The sequence below is a fragment of the Cervus elaphus genome, chromosome 7 (genome assembly GCF_910594005.1).
Source record: "Cervus elaphus chromosome 7, mCerEla1.1, whole genome shotgun sequence".
In the NCBI taxonomy this organism is placed as follows: Eukaryota; Metazoa; Chordata; class Mammalia; order Artiodactyla; family Cervidae; genus Cervus; species Cervus elaphus.
In genome coordinates, this window is record NC_057821.1 from 18001245 (window position 1) to 18028541 (window position 27297).

Here is a 27297-nt window from a genome sequence, read left to right on the forward strand (position 1 = left end):
GGACAATGTAAATTGCTTGTTTGTGGCAGCCAGAAAGGATCCTATTGATAGTATGACTCCTTTGCCAAAATTCTCACTGAAAATGAGGACCCTGCAGGGTTATGAAAATGAGGGGACCACACTCTGCACTACCTTCTCTAGATGGTCAGTGGGAACTAGAGCCTTTCAGATGTGCTTGAGCACCAAGCTGGCCATGGCTGGCAGTGGAAGGTGCTAAAGGAGGAGGAGTGATCTTTAACAGAATTGCCCCTAACATTAACTGCCCCTCTGTTCAAAAGTGGCCTCTCTAAACAGCCCTCCTGTCCTCTGGTTCTTAGATTCCCCACAATTAACTTCATACCAGCCTGCTCATACCCATGCAATGAGAAACATTTATCTTTGTCTAGGATGACATATTTGTTTACAGTGACTAATATAAACTTGCATGTAGCTCCACAGTATTGTTTAGCTGTGTCCTGTATTTCTTGTAACTACATAATTAGAGTCCATGTCTTGACCAATTCAAGTTAAGATTTTTTTTTTGGCAAAAATATTTTATTTTTCATAAGGAGGCACACAACCTCTGGGTATCTCTCCCTTTGTGAATTAGCAGCCATTGATGATCAATGCCTAAATGATCCATAAATTATTAGGGGGTGTGAAATGCACACCTACACATCTTAATTTGTAAAAATAGGACCATTAATTTCACTTAAAATTTTTTATTGATGTAGAGTTGACTTACAATGTTGTGTTAGGAGCATTAATTTCTGACATTAGAGAGTCTAGGCTTCTCATTGAGATTAAAAGGGATAATCTTAGTTATCTGTTGAGCTACTTGTCTTTGGGTACCGCACATACTTGTGTGAGGTGTTTACCAATACCATGCCCCTTAAGTGAATGTCACCGAGTCGTGTCCGACTCTTTGCCACCTGATGGACTATACAGTCCATGGAATTCTCCAGGCCAGAATACTGGAGTGGGTAGCCATTCCCTTCTCCAGGGGATCTTCCCAACACAAGGATCAAACCCAGGTCTCCCACACTGCAGGTGGATTCTTTACCAGCTGAGCCACCAGGGAATGCCCCTTAAACAAACAATAAAACTAAGATACAGAAGTAACCTGCTCAAGATTACACTACTAAAAGTTGGTGGGCTCAGGATTCAAACTCAGGTCCATTAAACTATGAAACTTATGTTTTCCCACTGCTTCCTTAAAAGATTTATTTCTTGTGTTCCTACTCGAAGCAAGACACTTGCCCAGTAGCACTCTAAATTAATTATTCAACTCTGTCAACAGTACTTTGGTAGTGATATTATTGCCCCCTTTTAATGATAAAGAAGCTGAGGTTCACAGAGGTTAGGTAACTTCCCAAAGGCCATCAGTCTTGGTGTGGCGCGGGTTCCACCCCTGTGTCTGGAAAATCCCCTGGGGAAGGAAATGGCAACCCACTCCAGTATTCTTGCCTGGGAAATCCCACGGACTGAGGGGCATGGAGGGCTACAGTCCATAGTGTCGCGAAGAGTCGGACACGACTTAGGGACTAAACAACAAAAAGCGGCACGTAGCTCGCCCGTCTAGCTTCGCATGGCTGGAAGCTTTCAGAATTACTGTGAAACGCATGTGCCTGCTAGTAAACAGTAAACAGATGGGAGCGTGTACTCCAAGTGAGAGAGTATGACTGAAGCTTCACTACAGCTGAGATCAGTCCATTTGCAAGTGAGGCAGCAGAAGCGCACGTAACCAGCAGTGTAACCGTGAGATCCGCATCAGTGCACCTCGTTACGGAGAACACCCTCCCCCCGCCCCCCGAGAGCGGAGCGCACGCGCACAGAAGCCCCGAGACGAGGGCCGGTGCGCACCTGGGAGGTCATCCCACCTCTAGGGGGTGCCAAGCGAGCCTGGCCAGGGGCCCACGTCTGCCGCAGACTCTTTCGCTTCCACCAGTGTTCGGGATTTCAGGATCCGGTGGAAAACAGCTTTTTCAAGTTAAACGTTCCGGATCTCTGGGGACGGGGACACAAGGAGTGGGGAAAAGCGGAACCCGGCTAGGGGACCAGTACAGAAAGCCGCCAGCTTCTGGGAGCCAAAGCAATTCGCTTTCTACCGCTGAGGTAACGCAAGAACTGGCGGCGTCCAGATTCCGGGCTGAAGCGAGGGAAGGTCCCGCGGGTTCGTGGGCGGGGTTGGAGGAGGCGAGGGTCGTCAGGGGACGCCCTGTCACTCTGGCTCCACCCCGCTTCCTGGTCGGCGTCCCGCCCCCTCGGGTGCAGGTTTCCCAGCCTGAGCCGGGTCCTTGGGAACGCGGATTTCCCTCCTGGAAGGGACCTTGCCTTCCTGCACCCTCGGCTGTCCCCGCAGGTGAGGCCTCGATGGAGAGGTTCCTGGCCAGGTTGTGCGGCACCAGCGCGTTGCAGCCGCTCCCGGTGTGGGAGGGGGACACCACCGGCCACTGCTTCACCCAGCTGGCGCTCAGCGCCCTGCCCCACGCGTTCCTGGCCGTGCTCAGTGCTTGCCACTGGGGCCACCCGAGGTGAGTAGGGACAGGTGCAGACATCTGTCCGTGTGTGCCTGCAGACTTCACTCGAAACCCACGTCTCCGCGGAAGTGTAACCGAAATAATGAGGTCTCTAGGGAAAAAGGAGAATAAAATGTGGGCATTACCACTTTGCAGCCTTGTGTCTGTTTGAGGGCAAGTTAACCTGTTTTCCCTGCGCTTCATAGCACTGTTGAGAGACTTCAATTAGATAATGCATTTAAGCATATAGTGCAGAGTCTGGCACATTTTTTTTAAGGCCTGATGCATGGTAGCGATCATCACTTTTGTAGATTGTCAGATGCCCAACCATAGTTGTCATGAACTGGAGATGAAAGTGGGTGAACAGTGTTTTTAAGCCAAAAAGGTTGATGTGTGCTGAAGTTGTTGGACCAGTTGCTCACCCCTGCCATCTAGGAAACTTAAGTGTTTCTAGGCCAAGAGAAGCATAGGTACTCATCTGGAGAGGAAGTGGTAGGTAAAAGAGAAGAGCAAAATTAGAACTTTAATCCTTCCTCCATTTGGGGCTATAAGATGCAGGTGCTGAACTCACCTTGATTTTGTGCGTAGTTCCTGTATAGCTGGATGTGGTAAAGTTAATCTCACTCTTGCTATTGATAAGGCAGGAGAGAGGTCTAACCTGTCTAGTCTAACAGACAAATGCGTCCTTACCTAAGATGAGTTACAGGGATGGCGAATCCCTTTCTTGGGTAGGAGAAGCTTCAGATCTGCTTGGTCTTGGAGGAATCCTGATTTGTCCTTTATGAAGAGAAAAAAGTCTGGAGATGGCAAGGGGGAGACCGACCATGCTGAGACAAGTATCTTTTTAAAAATGGGCATAGTCCTTTCAGAACTCATGGTGTAAGGAAAAGGCAAGAAAGACCAATATATAATCCATAGAAATTATGTTTATCTCACTTCACTTAACAGACTCTTGTAAGTTGCTCAAACAAGTAAGAGAGATCCAGAATCTCAGACAGGAAAGGATTTCAGAGGGCTTTGGGTCCAGACTCCTTACTGCTCACTGTGCTGATGAGAAAAACGAAATGCAGTGAAGAAGAGGCTTGCCCATGTTCATAAGCCTGGTTAATGACCAACTTGGAGCCAGTTGTTTCTTCTTCTGTCCCCACATCTTAAGAAATAGAATTATTAAAGGTTGACTTTTACTCAAATATAAACCCCTTTGTGTAACTGTGATCACTGAACTTTTTAAAGGAAACTCCAAACATTTCACTATACAATTAAAAATTTAAGTAACCCAACAACAAAGGGAGTGTTTTTTAATGCAGATAGTTCACCCTTCTGTTTATTAAAAACATTTTTTACAAGCCAAGAAGTTACAGACAAAACTCAAAAGACATTTTTCTTCAGCTAATGGAGCTGCAAAAATGATCCACACCATCTTCTACAACCATTAGAGAGACAGAGAGTGGAATATCCTGAGGCTTCAGCAAGTTTAAGCTATACTAATAGAGTACAGAAGCTGTGTGTAAGTCAAATTTTTATTCATCTAATAGTGCTTCAGGTGAATTTAAGGGCTCTTTTCAGTTAAGTTCAGTCGCTCAGTCATGTATGACTCTTTGCAATCCCATGGACTGCAACATGCCAGGCTTCCCGTCCATCACCAACTCCTGAAGCTTGCTCAAACTCATGTCCATCAAGTCAGTGATGCCATCCAACCATCTCATCCTCTGTTGTCCCCTTCTCCTCCTGCCTTCAGTCTTTCCCAGCATCGGGGACATCAATGAGTCGGTTCTTCGCATCAGGTGGCCAAAGTGTTGGAGCTTCAGCTTCAGCATCAGTCCTTCCAATGAATATTCAGGACTGATTTCCTTTAGGATGGACTAGGTTGATCTCCTTGCTGTCCAAGGGACTCTCAAGAGTCTTCCAACACAGTTCAAAAGCATCAGTTCTTCGGCACTTAGCTTTCTTTATGGTCCAACTGTCACATCCATACATGACTACTGGAAAAATTATAGCTTTGACAAGACGGACCTTTGTCGGCAAAGTGATGTCTCTGCTTTTTTATATGCTGTCTAGGTTTGTCATAGTTTTTCTTCCAAGGAGCAAGAGTCTTTTAACTTCATGGCTGCAGAAGGGCTCTTTTAAGTAGATACTTTTGTAAAAGTGAAAACTCACCCCGTAGAGGTTATCTGTAAGAAATTTAGGTTGAGATGAGGTGTGTGTGTGTTTTATTTGTTTGTTTTGTAATTAGAATCTTCATGTTCAGTACAACCTTAACTCAGAATTGTTTTTATTTCTGTGGTGAAAGAATGATCAGAAATGGTGTATAAATGAGAAAATGGATTAGGTTAATCCAGGAAGATTTCCTGGGAGAAAAGACCATGAGTTCCAGGGTAAAATGGGATGAAAATAACGTATACAAGGCAGGAAAGGGAATTGATTCCCTCCCAGTGAGTGAGTTGCTGGAGGTCTGTCTGGACCCTGAGTCAGCTGTGATGTGCCTTCTTTTCTCTTTCCCCCCGTTGTCCCCAGGAATCCAGATTACACCCCACACTGCAGTCCCGGCTGGCGCCTCCGACTCGCAGCCTCCATCCTGCTCTCCGTCTTTCCACTGCTCGACCTGCTTCCAGTCATTTTGCCACCAGGGGCAGGCCCAGGGCCCAGAGGGCTCGAGGTGCTGGCAGGGGGCGTGGCGGCCGTGGCCTGGATCAGCCACAGCCTGGCCCTGTGGGTGTTGGCTCATGCCCTGCATGGCCGCTCCCGGGGGCCCCTGGCCTTGGCTCTGGCTGCCTTCCTGCCAGCCCCAGCCCTGGTGCTGACCCTGCTGTGGCACTGCCAGCGAGGCACACTCCTGCCACCGCTTCTCGCAGGGCCCCTCTCCCGCCTGTGTCTCCTCATCCTGCAGCTGGCTGCTCTCTTGGCCTATGGACTGGGCTGGGCAGTCCCCGGGCAGTCACGGGAACCCTGGGCCCAGGAGCCCCTCCTCTCTGAGGGCCAGGAGCCCGAGGTAGCTGAAGATGGAGAGAGCTGGCTGTCCCGCTTTTCCTACGCCTGGCTGGCACCGTTGCTGGCCCGCGGGGCCCGGGGGGAGCTCCGGCAGCCCCAGGACACTTGCCGCCTCCCCCGCAGGCTGCACCCAACCTACCTAGCCCGTGTCTTCCAGGCGCACTGGCAAGAGGGGGCCCGGCTGTGGAGGACCCTGTATGGGGCCTTTGGGCGCTGCTACCTGGCTCTTGGACTGCTCAAGCTGGTGGGGGCCATGCTGGGATTCTCGGGGCCCTTGTTGCTGTCCCTCCTGGTGGGCTTCCTGGAGGAGGGGCAAGAGCCACTAAGCCACGGCCTGCTCTATGCCCTGGGGCTCACCGGTGGAGCTGTTCTGGGAGCCGTGCTGCAGAATCAGTATGGGTATGAGGTTCGGAAGGTGGCTCTTCAGGCACGGGGGGCTGTGCTGAACATCCTGTACCGAAAGGCTTTACAGCTGGGGCCCAGACGCCCTCCTGCCGGGGAGGTCCTAAACTTACTAGGCACCGACTCTGAGCGGCTGCTCAACTTTGCTGGGAGCTTTCACGAGGCCTGGGGCCTGCCCCTGCAACTGGCCATCACCCTCTATCTGCTGCACCAGCAGGTGGGCGTGGCCTTCGTGGGTGGTCTGATCCTGGCGCTGCTGCTGGTACCCGTCAACAAAGTGATTGCCACCCGCATCATGGCCAGCAACCAGGAGATGCTACAGCACAAGGACGCGCGGGTTAAGGTGAGGGGCTGCCTGGGGTCCCTCAGCCGTCCAGAGACCCCACCCAGCCTTCTGGTGCCCAGGTCTCCCACGCACAGTACTCAAGAGAGTGTGTGCTCTAGAAGTTAGGAGTTCAGACTAGAGAAAGACAGACAGGGTTCACATCCCGACTCTACCACTCACTAGTTCAGTCACTTCAGACAAATCACTTCACTTCGTTGAGACTCCCGTTTACTCATCTGTGAAATGAGGGTAATCATAGCTTGCCTCATAGCACAGTTGGAAGGATCATGCGAGATGCTGCTCATCACAGTGCCAGTTGCAAAGTAAGCACTAAGTTAATGTGGCCTGTTAGTAATATCATAGTATTCTGAGAGGTGGGAATTGAGCTGTTTGGGGCCAAATGGGATTTTAGTGTTAGAGCCAGGATCCAAGTCTCCAGCCTCCTCCTCATCTCAGGCACAGAGCGCCCCATAGCCACATGTGGAGGCCTAGGAGAACCCCGGCTACCTTTTTGGGGTGGGCTGTGGGGAAAGGAGCAGGGGTCCCCCCTGCCTGGGCCAACTCTAGGTGTGAGGATCTGGCTGAGTCAGTTCTGGAATGTACAGTGATTGTGGTGCCTTTTCAGAGGGGATGGGCTTTGGGTCCATGCAGCATACTTGTCCTTCTCTCACTGGCATAGCTCCGAGTGCTAATGGCAAGGGGGTGTCCCTGATAGCTGTTTATGGCATGGCCTTTTCCCCTACCCATTACAGCTACTGACCAGTCTCTGGGGCCTCCTGGGAAGGCTCCCAGTGCCTCCCTGGCTTGCAGGCTGGGGATGTTTGAACGTTAGGATCCAAGGAGCTTCTCTGGCCCTTGCCCATCTTTACCTGGGTCTATCAACCTGCCCAACCCTGGGCTGTGGTGTGGCCTACACCTGTGTACTCCGATAGGAATGGTTCCTGTACCACCCAAGCTGTGGGGCCAGACTGGTGACCAGCCCCTGAAGCCCACATCTTCTGGCTTTGGGAATGGTCCTTAGTCCCTCATCTAATGGAAGGAGTGCTTTTACCCCAGTGTGGTGACCTCCCCCCTCATACTTTCCACCGCTTCATCTTCTAAGAAGGTGGGGGAATTCTAGCTCCAACCTGTCCCCGGCTGGGGCATAGGGGAGCTCCAAGTACTTGACATCCCATGCCAGGAGCCTGGGGGAGACTGGGCAGAGGAGAACACACGTGAGCAGTGTCTCCACTGCTCGCTGCTCTCTCGTCCCCATCCCTAGCTCGTGACAGAGCTGCTGAGTGGCATGCGTGTCATCAAGTTCTTCGGGTGGGAGCAGGCGCTGGGGGCCCGCGTAGAGGCCTGCCGAGCTCGAGAGCTGGGGCGACTCCGGGTCATCAAGTACCTGGATGCGGCCTGTGTGTACCTGTGGGCTGCCCTGCCAGTCGTCATCTCCATCGTCATCTTTATCACCTACGTCCTCATGGGGCACCAGCTCACTGCCACCAAGGTGAGGACCAGGAAGCGGGGGATGGCTGCAGGAAGATGTGAGATGGAAGCAGCAGCGCAGAGACCGCAGTGGAGTCGGGGGTGGGCGGGGGTCCTCAGTGCTGCTGCGAAGGAGTGGAGGGTCCCTGTCTGCCTTCTCCTTCCCCTTCTCAGGAAGTTCTCTGAAGGGACCTTTCATCTGGGGCCTTGGATATATGACCCTTCCCTCTGCGAAGGAATTACTTCTTTTCCCTTCCTCTTCCTCTCCAACTTCCAGTTAGGTCCCCTTAGCCTCATTCTTATGGCCCTGGGGGAAAAATTCACGATCCAGTGCAGGATGGATCCAGTGCTGGGTCTAGCCAGATGATGTTGCCCTTTAGAAATTATGAGAAGGTCTCAGCGTGAGCTGGGCATGTGTGTTTATCAGGGAGTGACCTGGGTCCCTGGAGGATATCTGGGGTTTCTGATATTCTTGGAGTGGCCACCTCTACCATCTCTAACCCAAATGTCACCCAGCTAAGCCCTCAGTTCTGCTGCTCCCTGTTGCCCCCTCCACAGACCTGTTTGCAGGGCCACCCATAGGCCAGGCCTTCAGATAATTCCTAAGCTTTAGGTGATACTTCAACCCCTCCCCCCGCCACCTCTGACCCCACTTAGGTGTTCACCGCCCTGGCACTGGTGCGCATGCTCATTCTTCCCCTCAACAACTTCCCTTGGGTGATCAATGGCCTCCTCGAGGCCAAAGTGTCCCTGGACCGGATCCAGCGTTTCCTCGACCTTCCCAACCATGACCCCCAGGCCTACTACAGCCCAGGTAATGGGAAGCTGGTGGGCAGAATCTGGCACAGGGGAGCAGGGAACTGTAGCCCCTCGGTTGCTGTACACAGATGCTGCCAAGAGGAGCAGAGTCTAGGCGGGGCAGGTAGGTTGTGGACTAGAAGCCCAAGGTGAGTGGCTTTTTCCTTGTACAGATCTCCCGACAGAGCCATCTACAGCCCTGGAGCTGCACGAAGCCTTGTTCTCTTGGGACCCAGTTGGAACCAGCCAGGAGACCTTCATCAGTCACCTCGAAGTGAAAAAGGTTCATTGGTCAAATGCCCTAGGAGAGTCTCCAGACTAATGAAAGACATGCAAGCTCAGTGACCGATAGACAAGGACAGAGCCAATCATAGCAGCCGGCCCCTGTGACTCTTATTACCAAAGGGAAGACCAGAGAGGTTTTGGTGGGCAGGTTTGAATAGGAGAGGTGATGAGATTATCTCGCCTTTAGGCGATTTTTATCTCAGGATGTCATTTTTCTAACACCTAGCGGCTTTAGAGCAGTCACAGCCATCCCTGGTCACCAGACCGCTCAGACCAGTCCACCTAGTCCAGACTAGCAATTGCATTTGTCTCTCTGTGTCCCGCAGGGGCCACAGAGTTCAGAACAGACCCCATAACTTGTCCAGCATCTTCCCCACACTGGTGAGCCCCAGCAGCCCCTTCTCAGAAGGATGTTGCAAATGGTTTAGATAACCCTCTATTTAGCCTGGTGGAAAGGCATCACACCCTGTGACTCACACCGGGGCACACATCGTCAAAGGAGCACTTGTAAGAACATTCCTGGCAAGACGGCAACTCCTGTTCACCAAGTCCTAAGTTTTCACTCTCCCCTGACCCGTGTCCAACCCTTTGCCCCACAGCTCAACCCTGTGTTCTCCAGCAGTTCCTGAACCACCTTGACCACATTTGGCTCACATCTCTGGCTTGGGCTACATGTTTTGTTTTTCGTCTTAGTTCAGGCAAGACAAGGCTGGAATTTTTCAAAGGAATTTTACTAATGTGTCAGTTGGGGCTTTTTTGGATTTAAGTCATAGAAACCCGCTGGAGCTAGCTTAAGCCAACAAGAATTTGTAAGAAGGATATAGAGATGAATTGCAGAATCCACAGTTAAGCACCTGGGCAGATCTCGGCAGCAGCTCTGAGCCAGGCCTCGACTTGCCGAGCTAGTCCTTCTGTTGGCTCCTAGATCTGCCTCCTTCCCTCTCTGTGGACTTGCTCTCCCTTAAACAGAAGTAGGCCTGCAGAGAGCCCTTCCACTTACAGGCCCCGGCCAGAAGGAGGAAGGTTTCCCAGGGATGGGTCTCAGATTGGTCTGGTACCCACTCAAAGACAGGCTCACCCTGGCTGCCAGGCAGCTGCTAGGAGCCCTGCCTTTTTCTAGAGAAGAAATTGTTTTCCTTTGTGAACCCACTCCAGTATTCTTGCCTGGGAAATCCCATGGACAGAGGAGCCCGGCGGGCTACAGTCCCTGTGATCCCAAAGAGGGGGACACAACTGAACACACACACATGCCCACAGATGGCTCCATGAATGTATGTTACAGCAAGCAAGGAAGGGAGCACAGAAAATTTTAAACTGCAGATCACAGAAATGGGCATCTGTGTAAACACTGCCTTTTGCCCTGAGCTTTTAGAAGTTTGGCTGCAGGTGGACTTAGCCAGCCCACAATGTAGGCCCCAAAGTCTTCAGTCCTTCCTTCCCCTCTCCCCATCCTGAGTTGCCTGCCTCGGTGCTTTCCTGGAAAGTTCAAGGGCAGTTTTCCTCCCATCTCTCTGCCACACTGTTCCTCTCCAGAGGCTCTTCACACAGTGAAACTGATGCTTCTCTGAGAGGAGAATGAAACACCCTGCTCCCCTGGGGCCAACATCGCATCAGTCACTGAGGCACACCTCAGTCTGTGGGCTGGAGAAATCTTTCCCCTCAGGCTTAACTGGGGCCTAGAGAGAACCCTCCATGGGGTGACTGGCAGCCCAGGGCCTCTGGAGGGAGGCCTGACACTCATGTGTGTGGCTTCCTCGCAGGGAATGCTGGTGGGCATCGTGGGGAAGGTGGGCTGCGGGAAGAGCTCGCTGCTGGCTGCCATCACTGGGGAGATGCACAGGTAAGCAACTGCCGGCACCCCCATCCTTAGTTCTGCCCTTCGCCAGCACATCCCTGGCCCCTGGCTACGTGGTAGACACTGGTTTAGGGGCCAGAGGTGCCCAGATGAGCAAGACCTGGTCCCTTTCTTGGGAGAGTTTTCAGTCTGGAAAGGGAAAGGCAGTCAAGAAAGTGGGTTCTCATAACCATCACTGCAGAGTGTTAGAAGTACTGTAACAGTGAGTGAAGAAATAAATAGAAACACCTGGCATCAGCTGCTCTCAGAGAGTGTGTAGGAAGGGATCCAGAGAGGAACAGAAGTGTGAGCGAGGGCCTGCTTATTTCACTGTGAGAGTGAATGCGTGCGGTGTGCTGGCCACACTCTCTTCTGAGCACCTCAACCTGTGACAGCTGTTTGACTGCAGTCAAAGAGCAGTTTCTCCCCTACCAGTCCACAGGGGGCCTCCAGCCTCCCTAGGACCCCTCAACCTCAGTGGCTGCCAATCCAGAGAGCCACGTGACATGAAAGGGGCCCCCGTGCAAAAGACAGCCATCAGGAGAGGCTTCTGAGAGGCAGGGGCTGGGCCGGGAGGGGACCAGCAGGGAACCGGCCCCCCACGCTGCTGGCCTTGGTCTCTGCAGGCTCCGCGGGCAGGTGGCAGTGTGGGGGCTATCCAAAGGCTTCGGCCTGGCCACCCAGGAACCCTGGATCCAGTTTGCCACCATCCGAGACAACATTCTCTTTGGGAAGACGTTTGATGCCCGGCTGTACAAGGAAGTGCTGGAGGCCTGCGCCCTCGATGAGGACCTCAGCGTGAGTGCCTGGCCACCCGCTTCCCCATGTCCCTGACACCGCAGATCAGAGACTGACTTCTCTGGGAAGGGGTTGCTTATACTCAGCATCATTTACCCAGGACTGGCTGTCAGGCTATGGTCCTCGCAGAGTGTCCAGCGTCTGCACAGGACCTGGCAAAGGGGCTGGTGACCAGGTGCTCCACACAGCAGCCGGGGGAACTCTGGGTCTCTGAGACTAGGGGAGGGGTTCCCATGAGGCTCAGCTCTCTGTAGGTCTGGCTAATGGTTCTGATTCAAGAGGCCTTCCCCCACCTCCCCCTGGGAGAGTCAAGGTCAATCTAGAGAAGTCTGGCAAGCCACTAGATCCCCCACATCCAGAAAGCTGAGTTTAGGGGGAATGAGAGTCCAGCTTTGTCTCCTGACTTTTCCCCGGCAGGACTAAGGTCAGCACCACCCTGTCCAGGTAGATATGGAACATCCCTGGAAAGGAAGACCTTTGACTCTGACCATGGGACATCCTCTGTCCACTTCTCATTTGCTTCTACCTTGGCGACATTTCCCGCATGTCTCCTGGGTGCAGGGAACTGCTCTGAGCACTAAGAAAAAGAGATGAATCGCAAAGCTTTTCCCTCAGGGGAGCCACCGTCTGGTGGACCACAAGTGCTGCCTCTGGCATGAGGACCCCTTAGCAAAGGAGACCACTCCCCAGGCCACAGGGAGGCGCGGGGTACCTTCCTCCTCTAAAAGCCTAGGGAAGTTCCACTTTGAATTTGTCCGTCTTCATCCTTGCCTGTGAAAAAGGCAGGGTAATGAGTGCCACTACCTGTAGTCAGGGTAGTGAGTGTGGTTAAGAATGTGCATTCGTGTCCTGCCCTTTACTCGCTATGGAATGACCTTGGACAGCGTGGGTACCCTGAGTTTTGGTCTTACCTGTGAAATGAGATACTGTCAACATCATAAGGTTGCTGTGGGGTGGGGTGAAAGGATGCCTGTAAACTGCTCAGCACATAGAAGGTGTTCAACAGGGGGTTCCCTGGCTGCCCATTGTTTAAAGACTCTGTGCTTCCACTACAGGTGACAGGTTCAATCCCTGGTTGGGGAACTAAAATCTCTCATGCCACAAGGGATGGCCAAAATAGAAAAAAAGGAAGTGTCCAACAAATGCTTATTGCTGGAGTTGTGGTTTGCCCCCTCTGGCTCCGACACCCCAAATTTAAGTTCAGTCTCCTCAAACTCCCTGGCTCTCTCACCCCCACCATTTCTTCCCAATGGAGGGACGGGAAATGGGGCAGAAGGTACTGGGAGCTCGCTGACCAACAATGGGACGCCTGTCCTGTCAGATTCTGCCTGCTGGGGACCAGACGGAGGTGGGGGAGAAAGGCGTGACCCTCAGCGGGGGACAGCGGGCCCGGATTGCCCTGGCTCGTGCCGTCTACCAGGTTAGTTGAAGACAGGTGTCTGGAGCCTCGGAACTCAAGCTTGGCTAGGGAGGGGGTGGCATGGGGATATTTCCATCAGCATCCGGTTTCTTCCCTCCCTCCCTCTGTGCTGCTAAGGTGTTGGTCCTTCGGCCATCCCGTCCTCCTTTTGCTGATTCAAGGCAGTATTAAAGACCCTTTGGAAAGCATTAGGTGGCCTGAGGCACTAGAACCCAGCACAGTTGAGCACTGGCCTCACTTTACTGGAGGCAAGTCCCACCTCTGGTCTCACTTCCTTCTTTACTGCTATAGGGGTAGCCCCCAGAGCTCCCCCGCAACCCTCCTGCCTGATGGCCTCAAGATCACGTCCTAAGAGAGGTCTGGGTTCTGGCCAGAGGACCTGGAGCCCATGGCGTCCCCACCCCCCCACCCCCCAGGAGAAGGAGCTCTATCTCCTTGACGACCCTCTGGCCGCCGTGGATGCAGACGTGGCCACCCATCTGCTGCACAGGTGCATCCTGGGAGCGCTGAGCCACACCACGCGGCTGCTCTGCACCCACCGCACCGAGTACCTGGAGCAGGCGGACGTGGTGCTGCTGCTGGAGGCTGGGCGTCTCGTCCGGGCCGGTAATGTGGGCGGCCAGGACGGGCGGGAGCCGGGCAGAGTGAGGGAGCCGCCTGCCCGGGTGCGGCAGGTGGATCATCGAGGGGAGGGGAGGCCATCCGCTCTGTGTATGTGCTGGGTCCCCTCATCCTCCTGTCTGACAGGCGGCCCTCTCCTGACATCACAGAACTGGTGTGAAGGACGGAGAGCAGGCGGGAAAGGAGCCATGCATCTGGGACTGGGGGCTTGGGGAAACCTAGAGGCCCCGGGTCTCTTGAGGGCAGTCTGATGTCCTCAGAGAAGACAGAGTCAGGGTTAGAACAGTCATTTTATTTAAAAACAGATACACAGAAACTCTGATGGATTATTATCCAGAGGGACATGACCATCTGCAGGTTCACTAGATAGAAGCAGGAGGAAATGAAGCTCCGGCAGAGTGTTAGGAGTTGCAGGAAGCATGAGGAGAACGCCCAGGGGTAGTGAGAGGACTGGGTGCTCACAGGTGGCCATAACTCTCCTCCCAGGGGTGGACCTTTTCTGGAGCTGATCAGGCTTCAGACACAGAGGGAGGGCCGAACTTGATGGTTCTGCTCAGGGTCTGGGGGTCCAGGACAGAGACCTGCTAGGGGAGGTCAGGTAGGGGTTCCAAAGAGCATGGAAGGTGGACTGGCTGACATGTTCAGAAACACATAGACTGTACCTGGAAGAGCCCCCTCCTAATCTCTCCTGCTGCCTTCCAGGGCCTCCCTCTGAGATCCTGCCATTGGTACAAGCTGCCCCGAGAGCCTGGGCTGAGGATGGACAAGAGTCTGACCCAGGTACGGTCCGGGGGTGAGAGGAAAGGGCCTGCTTTTCCCCACCGTGCTTACAGAGACAGGTTTCTAGGAAGCTTGCCTGCCCCTGAAAACACTGAGGTTTTCAGCTATCATCCTACAAGCTGAATCCCCCACCCCCACCCACCCCTCACCTCTCTGATCCTTGCAGCCACAGCCCGGTCCATGGAGAACCCAACGAAGACAAAGGAGGGGCTGGAGGTGGAGGAGAGCGAGTCTGGCCGGCTGCGGCAGGAGGAAAGCAAAAAGGAGGGCGCCGTGGCCTTCCACGTGTACCGCGCCTACTGGAGGGCCGTGGGCTGGGGCATGGCTCTCGCCATCCTCTTTTCTCTGCTCCTCATGCAAGGTAGGAGCAATCTCTGCAGGCCTTCATTCCCCCACCAGCCCTGTTGCCTAGGTCCCTGTCACACCCCTCAGCTTGTGCTAATCGTGACAAAGCCCAGAGACTCACCAGGCGTGGGCAGCAGCTGGGACCAGAGGCACGTCCCTAACTCTGAGAGTCCCGGTGACTGGCGAGGGGCGGGGAGGGTGGGCTCTGTAGTCATCTTCTGACCTGCCCCCAAGGCTGACTTCCCATCCTGCAGATTCAAGATCACACTCTCCCCAGAGCTGAAGGGTGACAGGCCCAGGAAAGATGCGCGCGCTAGGAAAGACACGGGGTGGTGGCAAGGTGGGGAGGGCCAGGGGCTGAGGAGGGTGGGAACCAGAGTCGAGGGCAGAAGAGCGTGTCTGAATGGAACGAGGAAGATGAGTCTGTCTGGCAGCTTTCTCTCTGCCATCCCCCCAGCCACCAGGAACGCGGCAGACTGGTGGCTCTCCCACTGGATCTCTGAGCTGAAGGCCGCCAAGAATAGCTCCCAGGAGGCGCCGGCCCCTATCAGGCCGGGCTCGGCGGGGCCGCTGTCCGCCCAGCTGCTCCTCTTCTCCCCTGGGAGCCTCTAGTGAGTGGCGGGGCATGGGTCTGGGGCACTCATTGGTTCCCGGGCAGGGAGTGAGCTGGGGGCTGGCCTTACAGGGCCTGTGTCTTCTGGAAGGTGGGGAGAGGTGGTGTGGGGGCGGGGAAGGGAACCCTGAGTGGCCCCACTTTTGGTTACCCACAGCCCCCTCCCCACCACCCAGCACCTCAGTGTCCCCACTGCCCAAAGCTGCCCCCAATGGCTCCTCAGACCTCCGTTTCTACCTCACCGTGTACGCGACCATCGCTGGTGTCAACTCCCTCTGCACCCTCCTCCGGGCCGTGCTCTTCGCGGCAGGCACCCTCCGAGCGGCCGCCACCCTGCATCGCCGCCTCCTGGGCCGAGTCCTCATGGTGAGGGGACGGAGGGTGGAGGTGGCCAGTACCTGGGCTCCATCGGGGGGCCTGTCCCATCCCCCGGTGCTCAGGAGAAATCAGCTCCTCTCATTTGGGTGCAGCACTTGACGTCTTGAGACCTGGAGAGACTGAGAGCAGAGTAGCTGCTTGGTTCAAACCCAGTGACTTAAGCCTATGGCTTTCTTGTCTGTAACATGAGGAGAAGAGAATCTTCCTCAGAGTCTCTTCCAGTTGGACTTCAAGCTCAGAGGACTGAGTTAACCACCCCTTAGCTTGTGTGAGGTCCCTTTTGGGTTTTATTTATTGATCCATCTCTTTTTACCTGCAAACCTTGTTTCCATTTCCCTCCTTTCCTTGATAAACAACTTTGTGAGGGATGTTTAGTATGTATCTTATTGTTTGCCTTTTTACAAAATGGCTATATTTTGTGCCCAGGTAGTTTTATAAATGCCTGGAAAATCCCATGGACAGAGGAGCCTGGTGGGCTGCAGTCCATGGGATCGCTAAGAGTCGGACACGACTGAGTGACTTCACTTTCACTTTTCATTTGCATGCGTTGGAGAAGGAAATGGCAACCCACTCCAGTGTCCTTGCCTGGAGAATCCCAGGGACGGGGGAGCCTGGTGGACTATCATCTGTGGGGTCGCACAGAGTCGGACACGACTGAAGCGACTTAGCAGCAGCAGCAGCAGTTTTATAAATGACATTCTTTCCTTACAGTTTTTGTTTAGAGCTCATTTTAAAATCCATGCCTGTTGCTGTGTGTGTATATTGTCTGCTGCTTGCCCCCTAGTACATTATGAGGGTCCACCAGTACAGGGAAAGTACTTAGCATAGCGCCTGGCACATACTGAGTGCTCAGTCAGCCATCATTATTAACGATGTTATTATTACAAAGCTCTTTTTTGTCTGGTTTCTTATTAGGGCCTCCTTATAACCCTGTCAAGTGAGTACTGTTATCCCCATTTTACAGATGAAGAAACAGGCTCTGAGAGTGTATGTGACCTGGGCAAGCTAGCCCTGTGGCCATGAACCCAGGACCATGTGGGTCTTTCCCTTGCCTCTCAGGGAGCAGCTGCCCACTGCCTGCCCATGTCTTCAGGTTGCTGATGTTAGGGGTGACTTTCGCAATTCCCTTTGACCTAGTTCCCTGCCTTAAGATAGGACTGTTCTCCCAGTAAAGGCGGAGACTTGGGAGACAGGGAAGGCGGGGAAAGGAAAAGGATGGTCTTTGAGAGGTACCTCCCAGTAGTGAGTAGTCTAAAAAGCTCCTGAGCCCCAGCTCCATGGCAGGCAGACTCCGCTGAGCCCCTGACTGCTGTCTACACAGTCAGCCCCAAGATATGTGGTTCCATTACCGTCCCCCTTTTGGAGATGAGGGATGGGGGCCTTAAGGAGAGGAAGCCCCCGTGGCTGGGGTCTCACATCTGGTAAGCAGCAGGGCTGGAATCCAAGGAGCAGTCTGACTCCAGAGCCTGCGCCCTTGACCATGAGACAGTATTGACTTGACTGCTGTCCTCACCACTCTGTCCAGCCACGGGCAGTCAGGGTGTTCCTCCTGACATTGAAATCGTACTCACGGCCTGAAGTCTCCATCTTCTGGAATGGGATTAGCTCCCTGCCCTCGAAAGTGGAGTAGGCACATGTAGCACAGAGGTAGCGGGTGGCCAGCCTGCCCTCTCAGGGTCCCCACCAGCCAGAGGGACAGAGAGCCTCTATCTTGCCTATGCTGGGGTATTGTTCTAAGCTCCTCCAGCCCCTCCTCAGTGCCCTGAACTCTGGGAACACTTCACTGCTTTCCTGTTCTCTACCTTGGGCCTTTCCCCGCAGCCCACCTTCCCTGGGGGCCGCCTCCACGGCTTTTCTGCCTTATCCTGCCCTGGGCCAACCACACCTCTTCTCCCAGGCTCCTGTGACTTTCTTCGACTCCACGCCCACGGGCCGGGTCCTCAACCGCTTCTCCTCTGATGTGGCCTGTGCGGATGACAGCCTGCCCTTCATCCTCAACATCCTGCTGGCCAACGCGGCAGGCCTGCTGGGCCTCCTGGCTGTGCTGGGCTTCGGCCTGCCCTGGCTGCTGCTGCTGCTGCCACCTCTGAGCGTCATCTACTATCGCGTGCAGAGCCACTACAGGGCCTCCTCGCGGGAGCTGCGGCGCCTGGGCAGCCTCACCCTGTCTCCCCTCTACACCCACCTGGCCGACACCTTGGCTGGCCTCCCTGTGCTCCGGGCCGCCGGGGCCACCTACAGGTATGTGAGTGTCTCTTCCAACCGGAGCCACAGGCGTGAGGTGCTGGGATGGAGGGGGGATGAAGGGCGGGGTGGGGGGGTGCTGGATCTCTAGGGGAAAGAGGAAAGAAACAGAAAAAACAGGTTAGTGAGGCCAAGAAGACCCCGCTGTGAAAGAGCTCACTGGCTCCTCCGTAGCCTTGCGGTGAGGCCCGTGGGTGTGCGGGTCAACGCCAAGGAGGGGGTGTTCTGCAGGGAGGAAGTCTGGGCGGGTCAGTGCAGCCACAGCATGGCCTCCCTCAGGTTTGAGGAGGAGAACCAGAGACTCCTGGAGCTCAACCAGAGGTGCCAGTTTGCCGCCAGCGCCACGATGCAGTGGCTGGACATCCGGCTACAGCTCATGGGGGCCGCGGTGGTCAGCGCCATCGCGGGCATCGCCCTGGTGCAGCATCAGCAGGGCCTCGCCAGCCCAGGTGCCAGCCCGGGACCCTTCAGTCTCACCTCAGAAGGCTGTTATTCCTCATCCTCCCCCCCACCCACCCGCGACCTCTCCGTTCACCGCCAAGCATTTTCACCTCTTGACCAGGGTTCCCTGTGAGGATATGTTGTCATTCTCATCACCCCCATTTCAGAGTTGAGGACGCTGAGTCTTGAGGAGTCCCTCGCCAGGTGGTGGTGGATCTGGGGCTAAACAGGACTTCTCATCACCACCCCTGCCTGCTCACCCCCACCCTCAGCACCTAGTACCCCACCCCGGCCCACCTGCCTTCTACCTATCCCTCTGTGTAGCCTCTCCAGGCCCACCCATTCCCTTGCATCCATCCTTCCATGGGCCCGGTCTGGCTCCTGCATCTTCTTGCTTCAGTGCTGGCTTCCCTTAAATCCCCATGGTCCACAGCTTAGGATTCGCCCATTCTGCCCACACCCTCCCTACACGCATCCCAGTGTCCCAGCCTCTGAGCCCTCTGTCCCCTCCCCCAGGACTGGTGGGCTTGTCACTGTCCTATGCCCTGTCCCTGACGGGCCTGCTCTCAGGGCTGGTGAGCAGCTTCACGCAGACAGAAGCCATGCTGGTGAGCATCGAGCGGCTGGAAGAGTACTCCTGTGACCTGCCGCAGGAGCCCCGGGGCCAGCGGCCACAGGTAGCCTGCAGCCCCACCCCAGCCTGGGCACCGGCACCCTGAAGGACCCCCAGTTCCTCTCCCTGTGCCCCTCACCAGCTTTTCTCCACTCCTGTAGCATCCCTTGTGATCTCCCCATTCTACAGGCCTGTCCCCCGTCCCTCCTAACTCTCCCCACCTCTCCTCTCACACCACGCATCCCTCCCTTCCACTCTCCAAACCATCCCTCCACCCTTCCCCCCATCTCACCCGTCTCCCGCCCTCTCCCACGCACGGACCCCACCAGCTGGGCATCGGCTGGCTGAGCCAGGGGAGCGTGGAGTTCCAGGATGTGGTGCTGGTGTACCGGCCAGGGCTGCCCAACGCCCTGGATGGGGTGACCTTCCGCGTGCAGCCTGGAGAGAAGCTGGGCATCGTGGGCCGCACGGGCTCTGGCAAGTCTTCCCTGTTGTTGGTGCTCTTCCGGCTGCTGGAGCCCAGTTCCGGGCGAGTGCTGCTGGACGGCGTGGACACCAGCCAGCTGGAGCTGGCCGAGCTCAGGTGTGGGGGAGTGAGAAGAGGGGACACGGCCACTGGCAGGGAGAGGAAGGCCCAGCCAGGAAGGCTTCATATAAACACACAGCAGCCAGGGTGGATCAGGAGTTGAGACAAGGGTTGGACAAGCAGGCTAGAATAGTGAGCTCCCTGCACTCAGGCCTGGATTCAAAGCTGCGGTCTTAAGGCTTTCACCTTCCCAGCTTCATCTTGGACTTCCCAGCATACAATGCCTTCCACTCTAGACCACTGGTCACTCTCCTGAATCAGAGTCTCGCAGGTGCCGTGCCCTGGGGCTTGGGACAGCTGGTGACCTGGGCCAGTAGCCCCTGGCCACAAGTGGCCTCATCTGGAGCCAAACATCCCCCCAACCACGTTACTCTGTTATCATTTTCTTAGTTCCATGACATGGGAAAAGGTAGGGGGCAGCGCTGTCCTAAAGCCATTACTGACCCCAGGCCCTGGCCCTGTCCTTCCTGCCTTCTCTTCTAACCTGTGACGGCCTCCCCTTATGGTTTGACCAGAGAGCTCCTCAGGACCCAATTTCAGGCCTGCTTCCGACCTGGAAGCGTCCCCTACCCAGTCACACTCTCTGGCCGTTCCTTGCCATCCACTGCTGTCCCATGACACTGATGTCAGTGCCACACAGTTTGGCTTATGCTTGTTCTGTTTTTGCCCCTCAGGCCTTTGGTTTCCTTGGTGTTCCTCATAGCACCAGTCCAGTTCTAGGTTCATGGCTGACCAAGCAGGAAGCAAGATGGGAGTTATTAAGTCTTATCCCACGCTCTCCTGAAGGGCTGGACCTTTGAACTGAGACCTGTGCTGGGAGCAGCGGTGGCCACATCTCCAGCCTCAACCCCTGTCCCCTCCTCACCCCCCAGGTCCCAGCTGGCGATCATCCCCCAGGAGCCCTTTTTGTTCAGCGGGACTGTGCGGGAAAACCTGGACCCCCGGGGCCTGTATGAGGACGGGGCCCTATGGCAGGCCCTGGAACAGTGCCACCTGAGTGAGGTGATCGAGTCTATGGGTGAGTGTCCTGTCCTGCGTGGTAGCGGGAGGAGCGAGCAGAGAGGGGCTGGAGGAGGCTCGGAACCCTGGGATGACGACGCTGTGCTTCGCAGGTGGTCTGGATGGTGAGCTGGGCGAGAGGGGCCGGCGCTTATCTCTGGGGCAGAGGCAGCTGCTGTGTCTGGCCAGGGCTCTCCTCACAGATGCCAAGGTAATACAAGAGGGAGGGCCATTCGAGAGGGCCAGGAAGAAGGCAGGGGACAGGTGAGGGCTGAGGAAGTAGACTGGGAAGAGGTCACAGGGGACCAAGTTCGTTTTCCTTTTAGAGCTGGAGGTGGGAGCCGGGGGCTGGCCTGGGCCAGACCAGGAGGTGGGGGCTGGAGGCATGGGTAGCAGCCACGGCTAACCCTCTTCTCCCTCCTCCTCCCTAACCCTCCCCACATGCTCCAGATCTTGTGCATTGATGAGGCCACAGCAAGCGTGGACCAGAAGACAGACCAGCTGCTCCAGCAAACCATCAGCAAACGGTTTGCCAACAAGACAGTGCTGACCATCGCCCACAGGTGTGTAGGCATCCAGAGTGAGAATCTAAATCGGGGGTGTCATGGACCCCGAGCCTCACTTCCTTTTAGGGACCCCGGGAGTCAGGGCTCCGGAAATTCCACCCCCTGTGACTCTCAGCTCCTCATTCTCTAGGCTCCCACCAGGCCCCTTGTAGCGCACGTTCTCAGGGAACGTGCAGCCCCTCCCCTAGCACAGAGCCCTGGGGCTGAAGCCTGTGGGGCAGGGGGGCGCTGTCCAGCGGGGAAGGAGGGAAAGGAGGCCAGCCTTCTCTAGGGTGCAGGCCTCCATCCCCGTGTTGACCACCCCCTCCCATGCAGGCTCAACACGATCCTGAACTCCGACCGCGTGCTGGTGATGCACGCGGGGAGGGTGGCGGAGCTGGGCTCCCCTGCCGCCCTGCGCACTCAGCCCCACTCGCTGTTCCAGCAGCTGCTGCAGAGCAGCCCGCAGGGAGCGCGCTCCTCCCCGTGAGGGCCCGGGCCCCCCCGCACTGCCGATGGTTTACACTCCTCTGTGTCTCTACCTCTCCCTCTCCTCCACAGAGGGGAAAGGGTGCCCTGGGCTCCTCTTCACAAGCCACTCTTTGTGCGGGCAGAGTCCCACGGCTTCCCCAGAGGCAGGCCTCTGCTCTGGCCCTCTGGCATCTGGGACTCCAGGCAGACTTTTTCTGGCAAAGGAGCCCACATGCACATCCATAGTTTTATTTGATAAAATTCCCATTTTTACATTCTGTGTATTAAAAAAATAATATTTGTGGCATGAGGCTGAGGTCCCTTTGTGTGTGTACCCCAGCTGAGGGGTGACGAGAAGGGGCCACTCCAGTCCAAGCGCCCTAGGAGGTGAAGGAGGGGCCCACAAAGCCCCCACCTCCATCACAGAGCGGTGGTCTTCCCAGACTCGGGGGGCAGGTCAGGCGGCAGAGGGAACCCTGCCGGCAACATGCTAACCTGACACTCCTGGTCCTGGCGCGCTGGTGCATGGTGTAGGGCAGGGTAGCAGCAGGGTCCAGGGGGGCAGAAACCCCGGCGCCAGGCCCTCAGGGTCAGCAACACCGTGGACAGGACCAGGGCGGCAGTGACGGCCCCAAATACCACCACAGCCACAAGGCTGGGCTCGCCCAGCCCGGCCTCTTGCCGCCGCACCACCTCCTTCACAGAGATGCGCAGCAGGCCAGCGCCCACGCTGTGAGGGATGGGCCCCGTGGCGGGTACCAGCACAGCCAAGGTGGGCCCTGGGGGGGTGTCTGCTGTGCTGGCAGGACCCAGGACGGGTAAGACTAGCTCACAAGTCTTGCCACCATAGCCGCTGGGGCAGAGACAGTCAAAGTCGTGGACCCGGTCCCGACAGCGGGCCCCTCTCTGGCAGGGGCGGCTGGCACAGTCATCCAGGTTGATGGTGCAGAAGCGCCCAGTGAAGCCCTCGGGGCAGAGGCAGGAGAAACGGTTGATGCCGTCCAGGCATGTGGCGCCGTTAGCACAAGGCCGCATCAGACAGTCATCCACGTTCACTTCGCAGCGGGCACCCACAAAGCCCGCCAGGCAGCGGCAGGTGAAGTTGAGGGCAAAGCCCTGGTCGTCCTGGCACTGCCCGCCGTTCCGGCATGGGGAGCTGGTGGGGGAGGCGGGGAGGGTGTTTTATCAACTGCCACCTGCAGGGTAGACCAAGTCGATATCCGGATCCCTGCTACCACCACCCCTCTCTAGCTCTGTCCCCTCAAGCCACTCTCGCTGAGCCTCAAATGCCTCCTTTAAAAATGGGATCAGAGCAGTACCCGGCTTCCCAGGTTGTGAGGGTTAAATGAAATGATTGAGGTCAAGCAGGTAGCAGAGGGCCTGGCCTAGAGTCAAGACCAAGGCGAGTGTACTGTTCGTGTTCTCTCAGACTCTTAGACCCGAGGCGGGAATAAGGACAAGTTCAGTCCCACAGGCTGTCTCCTCATTCACCATGAGGCCTAGGCTGCCGCACGGGACAACTTCAGGGGCTGCACACCAGCTTTCCTGGGAGGATGAGGGGGGGTCCTAGGCCCACAGCCTCCCCAGCCAGGGAAGTCACACAGTAATGTGTTACACCTCCAGCCCCTGTCAGCTTCTGTCATTGGAGAAATGGTTCAGATGGTGTCAAAAAAGCTGAGGAGCCCTTGGGGTACTCCAGCAGACTGGGGTTTTATCCTCGAGCTTGTGGGACTTGAGACCCCCAGCCCTAACACTGCCCCGCCACCTCCCTCCACAGTCCTCTCTCCTCCGTTGTCACCAGATTCTCACCTAACCGGGGGGCCAGCACTCACCCTGCCTGCTCACAGGGTCCGGCCTTGCGCTCACAATCACGCCCGTGGAAGCCTGGTGGGCACACACAGTGGTACTCACCGCCCCCATCATACACGCACTGGCCTCCGTTCCGGCAGGGGGACTGCGTGGTACAGATGTGTTCATCTGCAGAGGAGACCGGGAGAGCTCTGGGACAGCCCCTCACGCATGGCACCCAGACCTGCCCAGGCCCCACCCAGAGCTCTGTGGGGGTGGCTCATACTAGTCCCAACCTGGGCGGAAAACAAGACTGAATTTGGAGTCAGGAGGTGCCTAGCCCTAGCCCTGTCGGTCTGTCTCAATGTGCCTCTGGGTAAGTTGTTATCTCATTTGTGGATCTCAGTTTCCTCATCTGCAATATGAGGACAGTTTCCCACAGGTGTCTTACCTACCACAGAGGGTTGTCTTCGTTCAGATAACAGACAGGTATAAAGTCTACAACTATAAAATACTACAGGCTTCCCTGTGGCTCAGCTGGTAAAGAATCTGCCCGCATTGCGGGAGATCTGGGTTCAATTCCTAGCTTGGGAAGATCCCCTGAAGAAGGGAAAGGCTACCCACTCCAGTATTCTGGCCTGGAGAATTCCATGGACTGTATATAAAATCCTACATATTTGAGGGTTTGAGCCAGACACAAGAGGTACTCAATAAATAAAATAAGGATGGATGTTTCTCCCAAGACACATGGGGCCCCCCGGTCCAACAGCCACCCTCTCTACCCACCTACCTTTGTCACAGAACTTGCCTGCCCAGCCTGTGTGACAGATGCACTGCCAGGGCTGGTGGCAGGTACCATGCTGGCAGCCAGGCATTCTCACACAGCGCTCACAGTGCAGCCCCTCCCAGCCTGGGTCACACCTGAGGGGGGCAAGCACAGAGTCAGGGCTCTGGGTCGAAGGAGGTGAAGACAGGGAGGAGGCAAGTTCAGAGCTTCCAGGAAACAGGAAACAAACATGACAGCCCCTAAGGGGAAGCAGGCCTATCCCGGGTGGATACAGAGCTGCGCTGGGTCACCAGATACAAATATGATATCAGGCCACCAGGCACCAGCATTGGAGTTCTGGTTCTGCACTCTGTCTAACCTTTCCAAGGCTCAGTTTTCTCATCTGTAACCTGGGGCGACACCTGGCAGGGATGTGTTGAGGAAGAAATTAAGATGAGGGACTTCCCTGGTGGTCCAGTGGTGGTTAAGAATCCACCTGCTAATGAAGGGGACACAGGTTCGATCTCTGGCCCAGGAAGATCCCACATGATGAGGAGCAGCTGAGCCTGTGCACCCTAGAGCCCGTGCTCCCCAGCAAGAGGAGACACCTCGATGAGAAGCCTGAGGTCTGCAATGAAGAGTACCCCCCACTTGAGGCAACTAGAGAAAGTCCATGTGCAACATGAAGACCCAGCACAGCCAACAACAACAAATTTTTTAAAAGAAAAGACATTAAGATGATGCCTGTTAAGTGCCCCAGCACCGTTTCTGGCATATCTGAGGTGCTTAGAAATATTTTCCGAAAGAAGAGTGACCTTGAAAGGTCAACGGGACTGTCTTCCCACCCTGATTCCCGGGCAAGGCCTGCTTCAGAGTCCCTAACACCTCCAGCCCCTCCAGCAGCTTGCCCTGTCAGCTCATGTTTTTACACCCAGACACCCTTCCTCCTGCTGCAGAATTTACCCAACCCCTACCTCAGTGTGTCAGTTACTTAAATTCATCAAAGAAAGACCCCCTTGAATAAGTGCATCTCCCCAGCAACCCTGACAAAGCCTTTCTTTTCCAGGCTAAACCAGTTTTCCGTCTGTCTTATCTTTATCTCCTCCCCCTCGATTCATGGCTCCCACTCTCCACACTCCCTTAAGCTTCAGGTCTTTCTCCTGGCATCTTGAAGAAGAAAGTTAGAGTTCCTGGATCAGACTTGGGAGAGTCAAGTGGGGAGCCGTAGTTAGAAGCAGCAAAGGAGAGGCAAGGCAAAGGGAAATGGGGAAGGGACCGGCATGGTGCCAGGCTGCCCATCTGCCCTGTGTGCCCCGGACTTGAGGCCATGGGGAGGGCCCTAGACGTTCTGGGTCAGGCCTGGGGCTTGACTCGGTTGTGAGTATGGAGGCCTGGGAAATGCGGATCAAAGGGTTTGGGAGCACCGTGCTCCACGGAGAGGTACCTGCAGGAGCCGTCAGGCGCACAGCAGCCGTGAGCCAGGTCACAGAGGGAGCTGCAGTCATCGCCTGCAAGAGATTGATGTGGGAGGGTGAGCCCGGGGGTCAGGGTTCGGCTGCCTGAGATGCAAGGCCAGGGAAAGGACGCAGCGTCCCGGTAACTGGAGGGGCCCAGCGCTGGGGCAAGGCAGAACAGAGACGAATCGCATTCCAAAGGGAAGCGCTGGGTGTCGCCAAGCCCGCGGTCGGAGCGGCTTGCAGTGCCATCTCTGGCCGGCAGAGGTCAACGTGCGAGCGAGGGACGGCCGGACCGGGCCGCGACCACAGCCCCCCGGGGAGCGCTCACCTCGGGCAGGCTTTACGGGTGCCCCTAGGATGCACAACAGGCACACGAGACGTAAGCAGCGGCAGCCGCTGGGCATGGTCAGCGCCGGCCCCGGGACGGACAGACGGATGGATCGTCGGACGTGCGGACACCTGTGGGATGGCATGGGCTGAGAGGCGGCCGGTCTCGGAAACAGCGGCAAGGATTCCGGTTCGGTTCCGAGTGACAGGGGCCGAGGGGGAGAGGGGCGTCCAGATCGGGGGAGAAAAGGGAAGGTGTGGTGCAGCGGGAGGGCGGGGGCGAGGAAGGTGTGAGCAGGCGAGGGGATTGGAGACAGAAACGCGGAGCCGGCTACGTGGGAAGGAGGTGAAGGATGGACAGCGCGAGCGAGGTCAGGACGCGGGAAGGGCCGGGGCTGGGAACGCAATCGGGACGGAGGGGTACTGGGATACCGCCGAGAGGCGACACGGGGACCCGGCAGCGCGCAGTCTCTGCCCCCCGCCTCTGACTCCCCACGTCCCCCCTCCTGTCTCCGCCGCGCTGGGCTCGGCCGCGGCGCGGGGCCTCGGATACCCAGCGCGCCCCCAGCCCGGCTCGTCCCTCGGTCCTCACCTCGGGCTGGGAGGCGGCGCGCCTCGGGGCGCAGAGCGACGCGGGATCCGACGGACTCCGCCGAAGGGCCGGACCGGGGCGCGGGGCCGCCCCTAGCGAGTCGCGGGGCCGGGCGCCCAGGCGGCTGCCATGCGAGCCGAGCGCTGGGAAATCTGGGCCTCGAGGCGACCCCGAGCGGCTGCGGCGGCTCCTCGCACGCGCTCAGGCCGCCTGCCAGGGGCGGCGTGTGCCGGCGGAGCCCGCCTCCCCCCTCGGCTCCCAGGCTGCCGCCGCCGGCCCACCCCCCACCCGCCCGCGCCCGGCGCCCCCACCCTCCGCAGTCACCCAGCCTCTCCGAACCTCGCCCTCTCGGCTGCAAGGAGGAAATTACGGGAGGCTAATTGGGAGCCGACTGTAAAGGGTCGGCCAAGTGTGCGCAGCCGTTATTCTCCATCTCGCGTCTCCGCCTTCGCGACCCGAGCAGCTCACCCCGCGCCCCACCTCTGCTCTCCCCAGTCGGCCGCCCATCACGCCTCTCAGATAAATCTCGCGCACGCTCAGGGCACACTTGACACTCCCGGCCCTCCTCCTGTCACCAGCCCACGCCTCCTCCATTTGTAAATCCTACATCACCTGCTTAATCTGTCTGCTACTCTCCTCCTCCCCTCGTGGCCATCAACAGCCTTCCAGGGTCGATCCCTGCCTAGGTATTAGCGTGGCCCACTCACCTACCCCTCCATGCCTCCTCCCGCCAGGTCTGTCTGTCCTGTCTCTTTGCGTTCCGCTACCACTACTGGGAAGGTTCCGTGCACTGGGAACGCCCCCGACTCTGTAAATGTGCACCCCAAGTTCCCTCCTCTGTACCCCGGATCACCTCCATTCTTGACCTCAGGCTGATCGTCGACTGCCCAAACCCAGACCTAGACTGAGTGTTTCC

The 27297-nt window shown here is 56.5% G+C and overlaps 2 protein-coding genes across 4 annotated transcripts; one reads left to right on the forward strand and one right to left on the reverse strand.

The window, feature by feature from the left end:
* Positions 1-1935: 1935 nt before the first annotated feature.
* ABCC10 (ATP binding cassette subfamily C member 10) lies at positions 1936-21756 on the forward strand. 2 transcript variants are annotated; one of them, XM_043907544.1, is made up of 22 exons: positions 1936-2094; positions 2342-2513; positions 5013-6231; positions 7475-7702; positions 8338-8494; positions 8652-8761; positions 10524-10603; positions 11224-11395; positions 12717-12815; positions 13232-13421; positions 14139-14216; positions 14383-14577; positions 15019-15172; positions 15351-15540; positions 17450-17793; positions 18076-18245; positions 18754-18914; positions 19180-19433; positions 20309-20454; positions 20549-20646; positions 20886-20998; positions 21317-21756. In XM_043907544.1, the coding sequence occupies exons 2-22, from the start codon at positions 2353-2355 to the stop codon at positions 21468-21470; spliced, it is 4473 nt and encodes a 1490-aa protein (XP_043763479.1). In that variant the 5' UTR covers positions 1936-2094; positions 2342-2352; the 3' UTR covers positions 21471-21756. The 2 variants fall into 2 exon arrangements, with proteins under 2 accessions (XP_043763479.1, XP_043763480.1); XM_043907545.1 differs by lacking the exon at positions 15019-15172 and having other exon boundaries at positions 15332-15540.
* Positions 21685-26954, reverse strand: DLK2 (delta like non-canonical Notch ligand 2). Of its 2 annotated transcripts, none has more exons than XM_043907547.1 (6): positions 26721-26954; positions 25791-25921; positions 25450-25513; positions 24030-24160; positions 23284-23428; positions 21685-22607 (listed from the first exon to the last, which is right to left on the reverse strand). In XM_043907547.1, the coding sequence occupies exons 2-6, from the start codon at positions 25864-25866 to the stop codon at positions 21872-21874; spliced, it is 1152 nt and encodes a 383-aa protein (XP_043763482.1). In that variant the 5' UTR covers positions 25867-25921; positions 26721-26954; the 3' UTR covers positions 21685-21871. The 2 variants fall into 2 exon arrangements, with proteins under 2 accessions (XP_043763482.1, XP_043763481.1); XM_043907546.1 differs by lacking the exon at positions 26721-26954 and adding an exon at positions 26382-26701.
* Between the last annotated feature and the right edge of the window lie 343 nt (positions 26955-27297).